The sequence below is a fragment of the Tympanuchus pallidicinctus genome, unplaced genomic scaffold, assembly GCF_026119805.1.
Source record: "Tympanuchus pallidicinctus isolate F22 unplaced genomic scaffold, pur_lepc_1.0 scaffold21, whole genome shotgun sequence".
NCBI lineage: Eukaryota > Metazoa > Chordata > Aves > Galliformes > Phasianidae > Tympanuchus > Tympanuchus pallidicinctus.
This window is the reverse complement of record NW_026294733.1, coordinates 60094-77887: the sequence shown is the minus strand read 5'-3', so window position 1 is coordinate 77887 and position 17794 is coordinate 60094. Positions and strand designations below refer to the sequence as shown.

Below are 17794 nucleotides of genomic sequence, written 5' to 3'. Positions count from 1 at the left end.
GGGTGTGCCCTTTTCCACCCCTTCTTTCAGAGAGCAGATGTAATTTGCTCCAAGGTTGCCTTCAGATGCCCCCAGGTCTGTGCTCTCCCTGAGGGTGTCATACTGGAAGCCTTTTTCTGTGAGCTTGGCTGGGCACGGGCAGCAGAGTTGGACCTGTGGGGGTTTGGCTGTAGGGTGGGCTGTCAGCTCAGGGCTGATGTTTGTTTGTTTTATTTAGGAGCGGTTGTTTTGCCAACAAAGCTGTTTGCTTGTTGGAGAACAAAAATATTTACCATTCTCAACCTCAAACACCTTCAGTTTGACAGTGATTGAACCCAGTTAAAGGAAACCAAAATGCCATCACAGAAAATAAGAAAACAGTTAAATGGCGTTTATTAGCTGGGGAAGTGAGGGGGTAGGAAGCCATTCTTCTCCCACTCAGCCAGGCCTCATGGCCAGGACAGCCCTCAGGACAGCCCTCAGCCTCCAGCTCTGCACAAAGAAGTGGGCACTGAGGGCCAGCCCTGCCCCATGCAGCCCCTTCAGACCCAAGCAGAACCAGTGCTCCAACAGCCACATTCCTGGCATGCCATGCAGGCAGCACAAGGCCACCTCCCACTGCTGGCCTTCCCTAATCCTGCCTCGCTGAGGTCAACAAACAGGGAATTAGCAGCACTTAACTCAGTGACCTCCACAGGGCCACGGCTCTCCTGCTCACAGCACAGCTGGAGCTGCAGGAGAACATCTCCATCATTTCTGCGGGCCTCTGTCCATGTCTGACCAAAAAAAACATCACCACCCTTTTAAAGCAGACAGAAACGCAGGTGTGGCTCTCACTGGCATCTGAGCTTCGTGTTTATACAGTCAGCTTCCTTGTTGTTTTCACTTAAATCCCACGTGTGGTTTCATGCTGAGCCCATTTCTCTCTGCATTACCGCACGCTTCTTCCTCCTGCTCTGGATGGGGCGGGCACCTCCTGCAAAGCCCAGTGGTTTGATTTCAGTGGAATTGGTGCGATTGTCCTTTACTGGAACACACACAGGGAGGTACACTTGGAACAACTTGTGAAATGGAATCTCCAATGCTTGATTTAATTGCTGATGAAGGTTGGTTTGTGCCGAAGTGCTGCTCTATGAATCACAGCGGCTGAGGTGGGACATGCATTTCGTTCAGCTGTGCCTGCTGTGGAGCCACACGTTCTGGTGCACAGCCTGGTGGACAGGTGAGCTTGGAACCCTTGAAACCAACATCAGGAGCTGTAAGTCAGCAGTGTGCAGGAGGGACTTCCTGCTGAGAAATAAGGAGCAGCTGGTCCTCCTGCGATCCGAGGCAGAACACGTGCCTGGAGGGATGGTGACAGCACAGCAACGAGGCACAGTGACTTTGCACCTCCCCAAAATAACAGCGGGCTCCATCGCATTCTCCCAGCTGCAGTTCCTGGTGCAGACGGGACGGCACTCTGAAGACCCGTGGCCGCGCTGATGCAGCTCCAGCACTGGGACCTGCCCCAGCCTCCTGTCTATGGTGTCAGCTCCCTCTCCCATGCCGCTATTACTCAGAAAAGAGCTAAGACACCATTTTTCTTTACGGACGAAAATGACAGCGCGGCTCTGCGGCGCTGCCGCCCGCCTCGATGTCCCGAGGGCGGAACCAGGCGCGGGGCTGCCGACCTCCGCAGCTCCGCAGCGCCGCCTGGCGGCAGGAATGCAGCCAGCGCTCCATCTGCGAGCCGAGCGGCTCCCGGCCCTCCGGCAGCGCGGACGCCTCGCACTTCCGAGGAGCGTCGCTGGAATTCCCGGATTTTTCCTTACAGAAAGGCTCCACTCTGGGCAAGGAAACGGCAGAGTCCTTCCCCCAGGTTTACTGCAGAGGATGGATCTCGCTACCACTGCTGCTGAGATGAATGGGCAGTGCAAGGAATTGACGTTTCCAAAATGAAAGAGGGTTTTGTAAAGCAGAGCAGGTGAGCAAAGATGGATGCGAGAGCATGGAGGCGGCCCAGGTTCTCCTGGTTTGAGGGAGGCGAGATGAGCGTGCCCTGCTCTTGCAGGTGGCCTTCAGCAGGGGGAAATTGTTACCAATCCTTCATGCAGCACGGCTGTTCCAACAGCATCCCTGACAATAGGGTGAGTCACAGGCTTAAGAGCAGCACTGCAGCAGAGCGCACTGAAACAAACAGTGCGGTATTCTCTGTGGGTTTGGAGGACACAGAAGCTTTCTCATGCAGAAAAAACCCGTGAGGTGTGGAGGCAGAGAACTCAGAGAGCTGGCTGTTCTCAGAGCAAACAGAGCTCGGGGAAGGAAAGGCCTCGTTGGGTGTGTTGGTGATAGGGAAATGGTGGGCTGGGGTCAGGAGGTTCTGCTTGGCACGGGAGGGAGGGGAATGAGTAAGGTTACACGAGTGAAACGTGACTACCTTTGCTCTCTTTCTCAGGTCAGATAGCTTGGAGTTAGATCTTATCACCCGAGAGCTGAATTAATCATGGGCTGAGCCTTATAACTGAAAGGAAAAGATCCAGTTGTGAGGGCGTGCTGCTACTCAGCTCGATGGAAACTAAAGAAAGAGGAGGAATGAAAGGTGATGTCTGATTTAATACAGCCTACAATAAGGCTATATTAAAAATATCGTCTATGCCCCAGGGAACAGTGCTGTTCTCAGACGGATTCAAAAATACAGAGGTTTGGTTTCCCAACAAGGAGTAAGGTGAGGGCTCCCCATGCTGGGAGGAGTGGGCTGGCGCTGACCTGCCTGCCTTGCTGCCTTCTTAGAAACTGCACTGTAACAATCCATGCATGTCAACTATTTTGTTTTTGCATTTTCAGCTTATTCCTTACATTTATTCTAAATATATGCTTTACTCAGCTCTCCTGCTTGGCAAGTATCTGTGAACAGAGTTTGAATCAGTCACTGCCATGCAGAGCTGCCTTTGTTGTCTTGGGGCACTCACACAGAAAATCCAACAGATCCTCCTTTAAGAATGAAGATGCAGATGTGATGCAAGCTCAGCAAAATCCCTGTGATAAATGGAGCCTCTTCCTAATGGCTTACTTATTTTATTGCTGAACCAGTGTCTGCTTTACAGATCTTCACAGAGTTTTAAATATATATGTAATGTACATATACCTGAGTAATCTATGTACATACAGTGAAAAGCAATATGTAATAAAAATCTAGTATACCTGCATACATATGGTTAAGAATCTCTGTATTTAGGGTTAAGAATCACTGGTAGATGAAATGGTGATCATGAGAGCACTTTGGGAGGAGTTTGAATTCATTTTCACTGGAGAAAAAGGACCATTCTGCAGATACCAGCTGACAGCGTTGACCTTTGTAAGCACTGAACCTGTTAGAAATGAGAGGAGATTTTTCTGTTTGTTTTAGTCATAGCCTATGCACAGACCCTGATAAGTCCTGCACGACAGACAGCGCTGTGTGTTCCCGAGCTGCCCCTTCCTTCTTCAACAGAAGTTAACTATTACAGACCAGCAGTTTCCTAACAAGACTTCCAAACGGCACTTGAATTAAAGATAACTCTGTGAGGATGTCTGGTTGACACCCATAGTGTTATTCATCCCTCAGAATTCCCTCTCGGAGGGGCTGTGACCATCCAGAAGCCCTCCAGTCGCTCTCAGTGCAGCCCTGCTCTGGGAAGCCTGGCAGCCGTCCCAGCAAACAATTACAAGTTTGGGGATGCCAAGAGCACTGAGGTCCTGGTTGGCTGCCTCTGCCCAGGCAACATCCTTATGGGATTGTATCAGCAAATGATGAGCAGGAGTATGGATTGATGTTCATTCTTTTTCAGTGGTACGTAGGTTAGTGAAAGGTCTTTGAAATGGAGTGTGAGAAACTCCACTGCTCTTCTTGAGCAATTGTAGGAAGGTGGGATTGATCTCCCTTAAATCCCTTTTTTCTATAATCTACTTTTCTTTTTATTTTCTAGTGCTGTTCTTCCTGCTGCCAAGAGCTCAATTGTCACATAGATACTGGAGATCTATTGCCTATTCAGAAAGCAAGGCAAGTTAGTCTTTGGTATTTGCAGAACTATAGCAACAGCCAAAAATGTAAGAGGTGTATTTGGGATGAGAAGACCAAGAGAGTGAACAAAGCAAACAAGCTGTTACAAGTAATCTCTGAAACTGCGTGGGACATAGAAACGTCTGGGATGTCTGCTGGCACTGAAGAAAAGGACTGGATTGTGATGGGAGGCTGTGGTGAGCAGCACCAGAGCTTCCCAGTACAGAGAGCTGAGCTGCTTTGTGCTGTGTCTGGTCCTGCCTTGCCAAGCTGGACCCAGATGAAAGCTTCTTCCATCACAGGGGAGATGAATACCATCTTGCAGACATAGCGAGGATGCACAGGGTGTAATTTTGTCATTGGGAGTTTTTTTCATGTCCTGGCCACCACCAGGACAAAGCACGAAGCTCCTGGGCAGCATCCCAGTTCTGAGCTGTGTGCAGCAGGCAGGTGGCTGCTGAGAAGTGGGATTCCTTAGGTGTGGTGCAGTGGCATTCCATGTGCTGGTACTGCCCATCCTGCTTGTTGACACTGTGTGCACAAATCACAGGTGTGACATCTGTTTGTTTCCTAAACAATATGTTGAAATTATGATGTCTTGGGAGGGATTTGTATAGCAAAGAGAGCAAGTTTAAATTAAACATTTTTTCCTAGAGTGGCACAGTGACGTTCATTAGCAGAGGGGAAGTGACACTGGTGGTTCTTTCTTGCAATCAGATCTGCCCACCAAACCCAGCGTGGGCAGCCTATGGCAGAAAGCAGAGCTCTGCAATACACCGCCACTGCCACCCAGCCTGCATATGGCTGGAGGTGAGGGTGTGCAGGAAGGTTTGGGATTTTGCACTGTTTCTGGCTGTTCTATTCTGTTACACACCCTAAAAACAAACCGTGCTGTTTTTAAAGCAGTTCCTGTCCAAGAGTGTGACTGGTCATTGAGGGGAAGCTCCTCACCTTTTGCAAAAGCTCTTGGTGCCCGAAGGCTCGTTATTTGCTTCTCAAATGCCTCTGGGAAGAGCACAGTTTCCTAACTCACAGCCCAGGCTTTCACCCCTCTGTCCTGAAATGCAGCCGCTGTGAGGCAGCACCCTGAGCTGGAGGGCATGATGTGGTGTGTGGGAGCAGCAAGCGCTGGAAGGAAGAGCAGTGCTGGAGTTGGTCCTTGCAGCCCTGCTTTGCAAGGCCGGAGTGGGACAGAAAGACTCATAAGGCACTGCCAATATTATGGTGGGATGTGGACAGCCTGGTGCTGGCACTGAGTGCCTGCCCTGGGCACATGGTGTGCGCTGCTGCTCGCTGCACTCAGGTCAGCTTGGCTTCAGCCAGGCTTGACTGAGCAAAGACATCTGAACAAAGCAGTCACAGCTGCTAACCAGAAACTAATTCCCTCGGCTCACACCTCGCCCTTGTGATGTCTGACTGCTCCCCAGACCCCTGCTAGCAGGCGCAGGAGGTGCCGCGCTGTTACCTTCAGTGCCTTTCCTGCAGGAAGCAGCTGCCCATCCTGCTCGTGCCACATTCCGTGTCCCAGGTCTCCCACAGCCACCTCCGCTGCCCTCAGGCCCCGTCCGTCCCCTCGGTCCCTCACTGACCCCCCTGACCCACACGTACCAGGCAGCGAGCGCTGTGCTCCCTCGCCCTGTAATTCAGAACAAGCCGCCCTGCTTACAGCCTTTGAAGCTATTCCATGTGGCCTGAAGGGAGCCCTGCCACTTTTTTTCCACATCACTATAGGATAATAATAAGTGTGTGTCCTACCACTGGAGGAAATCCTTCCCATCCCTGCTGTCTGCAATATTGCTCCCAGGATTGGCTCTTGTTCGCTCTGCCAGAAGCGCAGCCGCCCTTCTGCTGTTGTTCTTTTTTGCTCCAATGCTTTTTCTGACATCCTGCTGAAAAAGGAATAGGAAAACTGGCAAAAGAACTGCTCCATGTGACAATACTATGAGGCAGGGCTGGACAAGAGAGGGGTTGAACTTTCCTGTTTACATATTCTTAACAGATTTTGGCCATTTGTGCATCTCAGTACCTTTTGATGTTGAGTAAGGGCAGCACTTTAGCACTGCTTATATATGGATTTGCCCTCTGGCCAGATTTAATATTCATGCAGATAATGGTCACCAAATGTCTTTAGGAAAATAGAATTATTAAAAAAAAATATTTTCCAAATGATCCCTGACAACATGAGTATCACATACTCATTCCATAGCTTCCCAAAGGCTTTACAGTGAAGCTTCCTCCTGTTGCTGACAAAGCACTTTGTCCCTCCTGACGTGAAGATCACTGTCTTTAGGACTGCTGGGACATGGTTAAAGCATCCCACAGCAAACTGATTTTGCCCTCAAAAGTTGTTGCAAAATGCCCGGGTTGGGCACAAATCGAAGTGATATCTGAGCCTCCAGGGAGCCTTGGTAACATCTGCAGAGCAGAAATTGCAGCCATCGTTGGGATTGGCTGAGCTCGGCCAGTGCTGTGTTATCAAGGGACGAAATGATGAACTTCTGTCCTCATGCCACATATTTTCATCCTGCACTTCCTTTTGCAGCTTCAAAACCCAAGAATTCTGAGGACATCTCAAGAGATGCTGATTGCAGATAGAAGCTGCTGGTTATTTGCACCCCTCCCAGTCCAAGGGTTGCCCAGCTGGTCACACCAAGGCCTGGAGGCTCGTATTTTGAATCAAAAACCTCTTTTTTTCTTTATGGGTAGAGTTTCTGTTTGTTTGTTTTCCTGTGTTTGAATACTTTTGAACTGAGATTTTTTTTTTTTTTAACATGTGACTTTTAATCCTTTTGAACTAAAACTGCTCTCCACGTGGCTGCTGAAAAGGCACTGACTGTTCCCACATGCAGTTCAACCATCTCGGGTTTGGAAGCGCTCAGCAGCTGCACAAGTAGAAGCAAAAGGAAGCACAAGGGCCAACTATATTAGAAAATACTTCTGTGTTTCTGTGATTTTTGGACGGTCAGGGAACCATTGTGCTTCACAGCTGAAGGGTGAGTTGATCAGATGCAAATTGTTTCCTTTTCCGCTAACAGAGCTCTTGGTCCGTCGCCGTTTTATGGAATGCATTTCCAGGGCAATCTTGCTGTGTGTGACATCGCTGGGCTCTGCTGGCTTCTTCTCGCCCCACTGCTGCCAGTGAGAAACAGGTATGGCAAAGCACCCTGCTGCCGAAAGCTGCCCTGGGCTTGCTATGCTGCTTGTTTTTTCCTTCAAAATTGCTTTTAATCCAGATAAGCATCACGAACCATCCTGCAGCACTGCTCTGAAGTGGTAATCAGGAGGTAGGAGGGATTAATGGCTGCGGGAGGTGGTGGCAGAAGCCCTGGCAGCGTGGGCACAGAGCAATTCGTCCTGCGATGAGTCAGTGGGCGGCGCAGTGATTCTGCATTGTGCCACATTCAAGTGGCACGGCAGTGAGGAGCAGGCAGCGTTCCTTTAGCTCCCAACCCTTTAAATCCGTACCCAGCCTGGACCTGCAACTGCAGCATTGTCATCAATTAGGAGGAAATTCTGCCGTGCCAGCCTCGGAAGGTGAGGTTTTGCGATATGCTTCTTCCAGTGTCATTGCATGTGGCTGGTGACAGCAGAGACATCCCAGCCCATCTCCTGCCTCTCATTGCTGGGGATGTGGTGGCTCACTCGGCCACCTTCAGGCACCAAGCCCTTTGCTCGCAGCCTCGTGAGCCTCATGCCCAAGCAAGAGCGTGGGCTGAGCTGCCATGGGACCAGAGAGCTGCTGGGTCGGGTGTGAGCACTTAGAGGGATGGTGGTGGAGGCAAGGGGAACACACCTGCTGGCCCCAGCCTGGACCCACACATGCGGCTGCTGTGATCTGTGGGATGCTGGGCACCAGGGCCAGTCCCCTCAGATGGCATTTAGTGCCTTCAGGGAGTGCCAGCACCCACTCCTATCACTGAGTGAGGATGGAAAATAAGGAGAGTTGTCGTGGTCACAAACAGCAAATAGAAAAATGTGGTAGCCAGCAGGAGGTAAAGGCAGCTGAAGAAATGGTGGTTACATGGGAGGGAGGAAGGGAGAGATGCCTGCACTTGTTTATTCATTCATATTTTTACTAACCTTGTTGTATTTAGACTACACCAGATGATATCAGAAGTGTTTTGCAACTAGTGATGATTTGGGGTATAGAAGCACTCTTTAGGGTCCTTTGAAACACTTCGTAGCCTAGTCTTCCTATGTGCACTGAGCTCATGCTGCACTGCTGAGGTGTGAGCACAGATCTTGTTCAGTTGTTGTGCTTTGTATTCTCCTTTGCTAGCAGGCTGTAATCAGCCAGGAGATGAGGGAAAAGGAAACTGCACCGTGCATTGAGACCTCTGCCTTTTCTGAGCTGGCACAGGAAAAGTCCTTCATTTCTTTGACAGCTGAGCTGAGAAAACAAACCACCACCTCCCTCATATTCCTAAACAGTTGGTGAAGTGGAAGTGGATCAGCTCTGATATAAAACAGCCTTACAGCTGAAGCTTGAAAAATGGTGTTTGATGTTTTGAGAAACAAGCTGGGACATCGGTGTCACTACTCTGAGCGCCTTTATCCACTGGTGAGGTACATTGTTCCTTGAAAAGTCCATCAAGGATGTCAGATACACAGTGCAATTCCTCTTGCATCCATCTGATTTTGTTTTCTGTGATAGTGAAGATTAATGAGCGCTTTTGTCATAAACCTCATTCACCTTTCCCTGGGCCAAAAGTGAATTCTTCGAGTGATGGAAAGGAAGGGCACGAAGTCGGGGTCCAGCAGTGCCAGCACTGGGCAGGGACCTGCGAGTGCTGCTGTGGTCACACGCATGTGATGCCCTCAGTGTGTTGTTGCTACATCCTGATGGATTGTGCTGGATTTCACTCCCACAAATCTCTCACTGATGTGTATCACAGGGGTTGTTTTAGCTGAGGACAGAGAGGGAGGCAGAAGTGCTCAGCTCCCAGCCTTCCCAGCACAGGGAAGAGATTCAAAACTCTCCCTCGCTGTCTGACTGTTGTACAGGACTCACCCCAGGTCTATGCAAAGCAGATCCGTATCTTTTGCACTTGTTCACACCCTGTCCTACATCTGCAGTAGGTTTTCACGTGGGGCTTTATTTGGTGCCATACCTGTGCAGCAATTGTGCTCTGTGCCAATGCATGCACTTGAGCACAGGGTCTGCATGCCCCCAAAGGTGGTGAGTTGTGCTATGAGCAATGCAGAGCAGCTAAGCAGGGCTGCAGTTTCTTGTGCTGCACCAAAGGAGGGATGTGCATGGGCTTTTGCTAGACCCATTACTCTAGGGAAGAACTAGCTAGGCTAGCTCCGTCCCCTCATTCTCCTCCCTTATCTCTCCTCTGAGGTTTCTGCTGGCTTTCCCACTTCCTCCTATTGTATTCCTGGAAAAGGGAGGGTGGGAGTGGAATTCTCCACCAGACCTTTATCTGCCACTGTGCACAAGGTAGTGGGCAAGCTGCAGTCCTAGTTTGTAGTGCTGCATACTGAACTTTTCTGTTCTCTTAGGGCAAGCCTGTGCTGTCTGCACCGCCACCCAACGCATCAGCAAGGACTGGACCTGGCCAGAGGAGATCCTGCTTGGGAAATCAGGTTTTATAGTGTCGCTATGTTGGAGCAGATCCATCTGCTGGCTGCAGTGACGGTTCTTGGGGTCCTGGAGCAAGGTAGGGACCATCATGTACCCATGCTCAGGTACCACCTGTGTTGGTCTACCATACCTCCTTTATTTCCTTTCACTTCCATGCTCTGTTTCTGCTGCCATGCTGCCAATTTACTGCTTTCAGTGAGTGATATCTTCTGTGGTTTTTGAACACTAAAACAAAAAATGTGCCTGGCATGCCAGCCTCCTTACAGTTCTCCCCAGAACTAACACACCTCTTTTGTCTTGATATCTCTTGGTCGATCTTCTCTGTAAACACTTAGAATTTCCTTATTTGAAACACAGGTTTGCAGTAGATTTGCAGTTGATGTAGATCATAGCATAAAATATACAGGATGAGGTGGGTTGCATGGCAATCTCAACCTTAACAAGGGCTGCATGACTATAGACCTCAGCATCTGGGTGGCTTATCTGTGGCATCAGTTCCCTCTCTGCTTGGCTATCAGAATTTAGAAGGGGAAAAAAACAAAGATCTTAAAAAAACAACAACAACAACAACAAATGGAAGAAAGAAACCAGATAACCACTGGTTGTATGTGACTGCATACTGCTTGCTTCACCACTGCACATGTACATTCCTTTGCCTTGTCTGAATGTGCCCAGCTCTCTCTGGAATGTGGGGCTGCGAGGTCAGAAGGAAGCTGCAGGACATTCCCCCTTACCTCCTGCCAGCTTCCTGGCCACCAGGCCAGTCCCAATGTCTGACCCATGCCACTTTTCTCTCCTTCGCTGCAGCCTACTTCTTCCTCCAGGTGATCCATGCAAGGCGCACGTTTGGCGTTTCTCCTCCCAACATCTCAGGCCCACCTGAATTTGAGCGGATCTTTCGAGCACAGTAAGAAACTTCTCTTGTGACATGCTTTGCAGCCCTCCTGTCTGGTGGCACTGCTCGTCCCTTCCTTTGCTGCTCAGTTTCTCTGATGCCTTGCAGCACTTTGGAGATGCCCACCTCCCCTGGGGTCCAGTTAATGGGTATAAGGGTCGGTACTGGGATTCCGTGAGCTCAGAGAGCTTTGAGTGGGGCTTAGAGCGGGACTGCCCAAGTTCAGCATTTCTGCTGTCAGTCCTGTGTCCTGCATGATCTTCCTCCTTTCCCTTGTTTCTTCTCTCTTTCCCTCTAGGGTGAACTCCTCAGAGTATTTTCCCATTTTCGTGGCACTCCTGTGGCAGGCTGGACTCTTTTTCCACCAAGGTGAGAGCAGCCCCACAGCTGCTTGGGTGCCAGGTCTGCAGTGCTGCCTCTGTCCTCGGGTCCTGCTCACCCTCTGAGGAATGAATTAGGCAGCAATACTGTCTGATAGGAGTTCAGAGACAGTGGGCACTGCCTCTATTCCTCACCTCCTGCTCTCCATTTAGGAGCTCTGTAAATCCTCTGGAGCTCTCAATATCTCTCAATCACAGGTCTGGCTGCAGCCCTGGGCCTGCTCTATCTTTACTCCCGCTATTGCTACTTTACGGGATACAGAGCATCATCCTCAGACAGGTAACACCTCCAGCCAGTGCTGACTGCTGGGTCTCAATTTGCTCAGTTCCACAAGCTGTTTTGGGGCCGCTGTGTGAACAAGTGCTGGGCACAGCATGGGCAAGGGCCATGGGGGGAGGCTGGAGCCAGGGCTGCCTCTCAGAGCCCTTGGTGGGAGCAGGGCATTCCCACAGCAGCGCAGTGATGTTCGGTCTCTCCCCCTCCAGGCTCACCCCCATCTACTTCAGCACCGGTGTTCTCTGGGTGCTCGTCGCAGCAGCGACCCTGGGCCTCCTGCATTTCTTTCTCTCTCACTATGTGGGTCTGAATGTCCTCCGGCTGCTTGCAGCATGATGCTCCTGGCCGTCACTGGCATCACCACTTCGTATCTGCCCCCAGCTACAAGTCCACCTCACTGTGCTTCCAACACCTGTGGAGCTGGCAGAGCCACAAAGGCCTTTCTGAAGGTTGTTTGTGCCCAGCACTCCATGCCTAGCTGCTCTGTATGGCTGATGGCCAAAGCAAGGAGAATTTTTTGGAAAACAGAAGTAAGCTCTTCTCAGCCCCCGCATCCAGCCCAGGCACCGTGGGGTCAGCACAGCCTCCCATGGTGCACAGCCAGGAAGAGAATTTCTGAGGAAGCATCCACAGGCTGGGGCAGGGCAGAGACAAGGGGCGACCCAGATCAGGTCCCTGCACACTGCTGGCTGTGCTGCAGCAGTGCTGCTGCACACAACATGCACAGGAGCTGCTGCCAATAAAAGGACACTGAGCTTGCTGAGCTGTGCATGTCCTCATGAGTCTGCATCTGGCATAGGGTGAAACCTCTCTTTTGGGGTGCAGGGCTGTTTGGTTTCCCTGCAGGGATGAAGACAGTCGTGGTGCAAAGCTGGTTATCAGCAGTGCAGAGCACCTCAGGTGGGCTCAGCCCCTGTGACAACAGGGCTGGAAATGCTGGTTCTGTAGGCTGGCAGTACACAGCTCAGGGAATAGCAGAGGTGCTCTGTTGCCCTCAGCACCGGGAACCTCTCACCAAATTCAGCGAGAACAGCTGCATCAGCGTGCTGCTGGATTAACAGGATTGTAAACCCTGTCATGCTCCCTCCTTTCCCAGTGACAGGCATATCTTACATTGGAAGAACACAAAGCACTTTTTGGGGAAGTTATGAACTTTGCAAATTACTTAACTTCCTTCCCTGTGGTTTAATTGCTTTGTTCAGCAGAGCCCCAGTCTGTTTCCCTTTCAGGCTCTTGGATTCGTGCAAACTATTCAATTCCAAACCAAACTAACAGCACTCATCCGTGCAAAGTTTCCAGCACAGCTCCAACCTTACAGGAACCTCCTGGATGTGAAATCCCCCCCTCAAGCCCGGCAGGGCTTGCAGGCGGAGGAGAGCTGCTCCCCTCTCCCAGGGATGCCGCCATCGCTCTGCTCCTCCTGCACCAGGATAGCAAAACAAAACAAAAAACCAAAAACACTTCGATCCGGACCATGGCTCCACATCCATGTTTGGGATTTATCAGGTTCAAAAGCTGAGGCACGAGTGGGTGCGGGGATCCACCACCCACCCGCAACCGCCAGGGAGCCTCTGTTCGCCCCGCTGGGGGCACCAGGGGGCGCCGGTAGCACGCGGCTGCGGGGCCGGGGGGAGAGGAACCGGGAGCGGGAGAACGAGATTGGGAAGGCCGAGGGAACGGAGGGATCAGGGACGGCCGCTCCCGGGGTGGGCAGAACGTCCCGCTGCTCCCCTACGCACGCGAGGCCAAGCGGCATGCGGGGCAGGCAGGTTATAGATGTCATTGTAAATGCAATGCAGTACGTGATGGTGCATTGAATGAGGAGGCTTAGTGCTGGGAATCGGTGATCTTGAAGGTTCAGGCTAGATGGTTCTGGGATTGTGCGTCTTCTGCACAAAGCTTTTTGTGACCCATTTCACACAGCCCTGCTATTAAGGTTACCAGTGGGAAGGAGTCCTGTAGCCCCACAGAAACCACCCCGACGTGTCTTAGTAATGACCTGAGAGCCCCTGCAAGTGCCTTACAGGTTCCTGGACCTTCTTGCTCCCTCTCCTGCTGCCAGCAGGAGGGCAGCTCAGCTCAGGGTACCTGGAGGGAAATTTGCAGCTGGATGAATGGGAGCTGAGCAAAGAACTAAGAAAACATGGAGAAGCAGTGAGAATCCTTCTATACTGAGAAAAGCTCAGAACCAGGCCTCCCTTCTGCACTTCCCTGTGCGCAGCAGGGAGGTGGAGGCACTGAGCTCTGCCCACCAGCAAAGCCACTGCCTCCCCAGCAGGGATGGCCATGTGGGTGCACGCTTGGATTCATGTGCACGTGCAGAAACTGAGGCCCCTGTAGGGCTTTTATGCTCCATTGAAGAAGTTCATAGCATGTTGTCTTGAAAACATCAAGGATGCACACACATTGTTTCCTATCCAACATGTGACAGCTGTGCAGGATACATGCACAGAGAGGTCTGGTGACAGGGCTACATGCAGCCCACAGCACCCAAATGCTGTGCCTGGGGCCAGAGGAGGCCATGCAGCTGGCAGCAGGAAGAACTACTTGTTACCAGAGGTAATATCTCCTCGGGGTGCGGCACATGCAGCCCTGCTGAGCTGGGAAGGATGCAGCAGGTGGCCTGGTGTTGTGGCTGGCATGGCACCAAGGTTCCCATAGCACCAACATCCATGGGCCAAGGGGAGGGAGGGAAGTAGGTCAGAGTGGGTGACAGTACCCAGACAGAGCTCAGGCTGGTGAGGGAAAGGGGATGAAGCAGAGGACAAAAGTAGAGAGGAAGTAGACAGCTGAAGAATGAAAAAAGGGAAACGAAGCTTTCATATTTCGAACAGCTCATTTCTTTCCCTTCAGAAAAAAAAAGAAAAGGAGGAGGAGAACCTCCTAAAGCCACCTTTGTATATCAGTACTGAGAGACCAAGGCCAGCACCCAACTCCTGCCCATCTGACAACGAGCTGCGACGGAATTCAGATGCTAATTTGCAGCCGAGCTCCTCAATGGGTCTTTATTCCCACAGCTCCGGCTCCCGGCTGACCGGCCAATGGAGGAAGCTCGGCAGCGGCACGGGGAAGCTTCCCTTTCCCTCCTCTTTCCCTCCTTCCCTCACCCCGATGCTGTTATCGGCTCATCTCGGTTTTATATGCTGACATTCGAGGGCAATGAAAAGGGAAGGAAGTTGTGCAACAGGAATAACGACCCATCTTATGAGCAGGAGCTGCAGGGACCGCAGCAGTGTGCATCAGAGCAAGGAGTGCTTTGCTCCGAGGAAATCGAGGAGTGCACTGCACCGGCAGAAACCAAGAGGTTGGCATGGTGCTGGTGGAGACAGAGCGAGAGGGGATGCAGTGGATGCAGTGCTGGTGCACGGATGCAGAGAGGGGCTGCAGGGAGGTGTGGATGTTCCTGTGGACTGGGGAGGGCAGGCAAATACTGCCTGCAGGGAAAGAACATTCCTAGATTAGATACCATGGTAAAACCCAAGCAAAACCAAAGCTGTCCACCATTTTGTATTATCAGTCAAGATAGGTAGGCCTGGAAAATCCACATGCAAAGGTTAAAATTTGCCTAATCGTCACCAGTTTTATACATCCCAGTAAATAACTCTTCTCAGGCAGCACAAAGAATTGATCTTTTCCTGGTTAGGTGAGAGCTGTAGTGTACATGAGGTCGGTAGGATCTAATGCAGCCTCTGAAGGAGAGCATGGACACATGCTGCAGTGTTGCTCTAAAACCAACAGTAAGAGGTAGGTAGGAAGAGCAAAGCAGAGCCAGCACTCAGGAAGATGCACAGAGCACTCCTGATCTGTACATCAGCTGTATCACTTGGGCACTGTGTCACTCAACAGGAGAAAACAGAGTGACCCTGCACAGCCAGAGCAGTGTTACCACATGCGACAGGAGGCGGGGGTCACCAGGTCAGCAAACATGGAAACAGTGAGCGCTGGTGGTCACTGCTCCTGGGCTAAGACAGGCTTCATCTCTTGACTCCACGTCACGGTCAGATCTATGGCTCATCGACTGCAGTGGGCTCCTCGTGGCTCCCCTGCCTCAGTGCCTGCAGCCATCCCTGCCTGTGTCCCTGGAAGCTGCTCCTTGTCTACGATGCTCCCAAGAATAATGAGTTTGGCAAGGGCTGGGCTGTGAGCTAGAACTGCAATGTTATCTGTCCAGCTACATAGATAATGCAGCACACTCCCCCAGGACCAGACTGGGGCACCCCCATTGTAAAGTATTTACAGATTTACAGCTCATTCTGCCTCTGGGAGGGAATAAAGAAATGCAGACAAGTCTAATTGCAGAGGATGCACATGGACGCTTGCCCACCTCCTTCCTGGAAGCAGGTGCAACGCCAAAGTGCCAAAGAGCTGCAAATGTTCTGCCTGAGCCCAGAAGCAGCCTTCCCAGAGACCAGCCTTTTTAGCTCAGCCAGCATGGCCAGATGGCTCCTGGTTCACAGCTGACTCATGCCCACCACGCTCAGTCAGGCAAAGCATGCAGACAGCTGAGGTGTGCTGGGAGAGGACTCTTGCTGTAGGAGGATGCGATCACACAGGCAATTCTTCCATGTTGCCAGATTTGAAGGATGGTCTGAGCATAAGCTGTGAATAACCTGGTGGTATAAAGGCAAGGGTGATAGATTCAAACAGGACAGCAGCTTCAGAGAAAAAGATTTGGTATCTGCCTCTATCTTCAGCAAAGTGTAGCAGATTCTCAAATTGGTTTTCAGACAGACTTGACTCTTCAGTAAACTTGATAAGGAAAACAGAAACACGAGCTCTTGCCCAGCCTCCGCTGCAGAGCACTGCATTCAGTGTAATGAATAAGGACGGAAGGGGTGAAAAGGAAGAAAGGAAAGGTGAAGTGTAACCAAAAAGCTTCTGGATTTGCCCAAAACAAAAGGGAGCTGGAGGGTGGATGAGCAAAGCAATAAATTGAAAAAAGGAGCGGATCATGAATGTGGCCATGTTATCTAATATGGTAGAACACACAGCATGCATATTTAATAGTATTGTTTAGCTTGTATTTATCACAGCTAGAGGCTGTCTAGCGCTATGGGTAGGGACAAAAGAAAGGTTATAACGAACTCTGGGGCTTCTGAGTCTCACAAGGAGAAACTAACTGTTACTAGTATGGGACTTCTATATATTTCCCATTTTCAGACCTCAAATGATACAGCAAGTCAGCTGCTAGCAGCATTTGGTGAGAGATAATCAGGTTTGCAGATTAACTGTTAGATCCTGAATTATACATGCTTATATGCAAACACAAGGAACACGCAACACGTCTAGACGACTGAGCTGTGGCTGAGACTTGAAGGATTAGTCTTACAGTAGAACAAATGGAAAACTTCTAGCTAGGAAAGCAGGAAATGTACAGACCACACAGCATTCGGACCAGGATGAAGTGTTGTCATCCTTTCAGAGCAGGTATTTAGACTCTGATTGCTGGTTTTTGTTTTTGTATTTTTTTTCTTCTGTGATTTGGCAGTCAATAGTAACAGAATTATTGGTGATTACTTTTTGCACTGCAGTAGTATCTCCAAAGTTCGGTTGGGGATCAGCATCTGTACCACTTCCAGACATGCAATATGTCTCCGTTTGCTTAGATGCCTATAAAACACTTGAAGCAGAGCTGTAGAGTTCCTCTACCGTTTTGCTGTTCAGGAAAGAAACTTAAGAAACCTAACAAACAACAGTGTATGGCTAGTTCCAAGCAGAAATGTCCTGAGCAGGTAGCAAGCTTCAAAGAAGAGCTTTACTTTAGTCCTTTGGTCTAACTTAATACTTAACATTTCTGCCCAGCCTTGTGCATCTTTCTGCAGGCTGGATCAGAGTTCATGCAGCCCATCCCCATTCACCATGAACTTCAGTGAGGATGTCACATAGGGCCGTGTTAATATTGAACAATTAATTTCTCCAGTCGGTTTCTACCCAAGAGGCCCCCCCTTTTTTGCCCATTTTCTACCAGATGGACTACAAAACTCAGCATGCTGATCTCCCTGTGCAGACTTGAACATAGCTTTATTTTCCTTCTGTTAATGAAAGTGGGAAAACAAGAACAGCTCCTGTTTCCACCAGCCTGCAGGTATGCCTTTTGCAGGAACAGGCCAGTGAAATTCTGAAGCTGAACAAAGCTCTTTTAGAGGAAAACAGTTACCTGAAGCTGCAACTTGAGTTGCTGAAAGACATACTGACATGCAACAGCTCAACCATGCCTGTTGGAGGTGTAGGTGTCAGACTGCAAAAAACAAACGAACGAACAAACCAACACAGCAACAAAAACACAACCAACAACAGGTAAACAGACAGTCCTCCAAGAGATAGTGGAAGCAAGACCCAGAGGTCTGCACATTCATCGCTTCAAGAAACCTACTAAAATCCTACATCAAAAATTTCTAGCAAGATTTTTGTCCCCTATCTCATGCTTTGCAAGTGCTCATATATTGTGAGACTCTCCTTACTTGCAAAGGCACATCTCAGATATGGCAACACAAGAAAAGGGCTGCTGTCTTCAGTTGGCAATTATTTTCAGTTTTCAAACACCACGTATATGTTGGTTAATTATAACTCTTCTGATAACTATTTCGATCTTTGCTTGCCTCTCTGCATGTCTGCCTTTCTGCTGTTCACTGCCACATTCTTCCTCCTGGTGGTGGCT

The 17794-nt window shown here is 50.2% G+C and overlaps 1 protein-coding gene across 5 annotated transcripts; it reads left to right on the top strand.

Annotated features, from left to right (window-relative positions):
- The first annotated feature begins 6785 nt into the window (after nt 1-6785).
- Nucleotides 6786-11899, top strand: LOC128081524 (leukotriene C4 synthase-like). Of its 5 annotated transcripts, none has more exons than XM_052684841.1 (6): nt 6786-6990; nt 9503-9660; nt 10392-10491; nt 10778-10848; nt 11058-11139; nt 11346-11899. In XM_052684841.1, the coding sequence occupies exons 2-6, from the start codon at nt 9603-9605 to the stop codon at nt 11470-11472; spliced, it is 438 nt and encodes a 145-aa protein (XP_052540801.1). In that variant the 5' UTR covers nt 6786-6990; nt 9503-9602; the 3' UTR covers nt 11473-11899. The 5 variants fall into 5 exon arrangements, with proteins under 5 accessions (XP_052540801.1, XP_052540799.1, XP_052540798.1 ...); XM_052684838.1 differs by lacking the exon at nt 6786-6990 and adding an exon at nt 7036-7146; XM_052684842.1 differs by lacking the exon at nt 6786-6990 and adding an exon at nt 7210-7531.
- Nucleotides 11900-17794: the final 5895 nt, after the last annotated feature.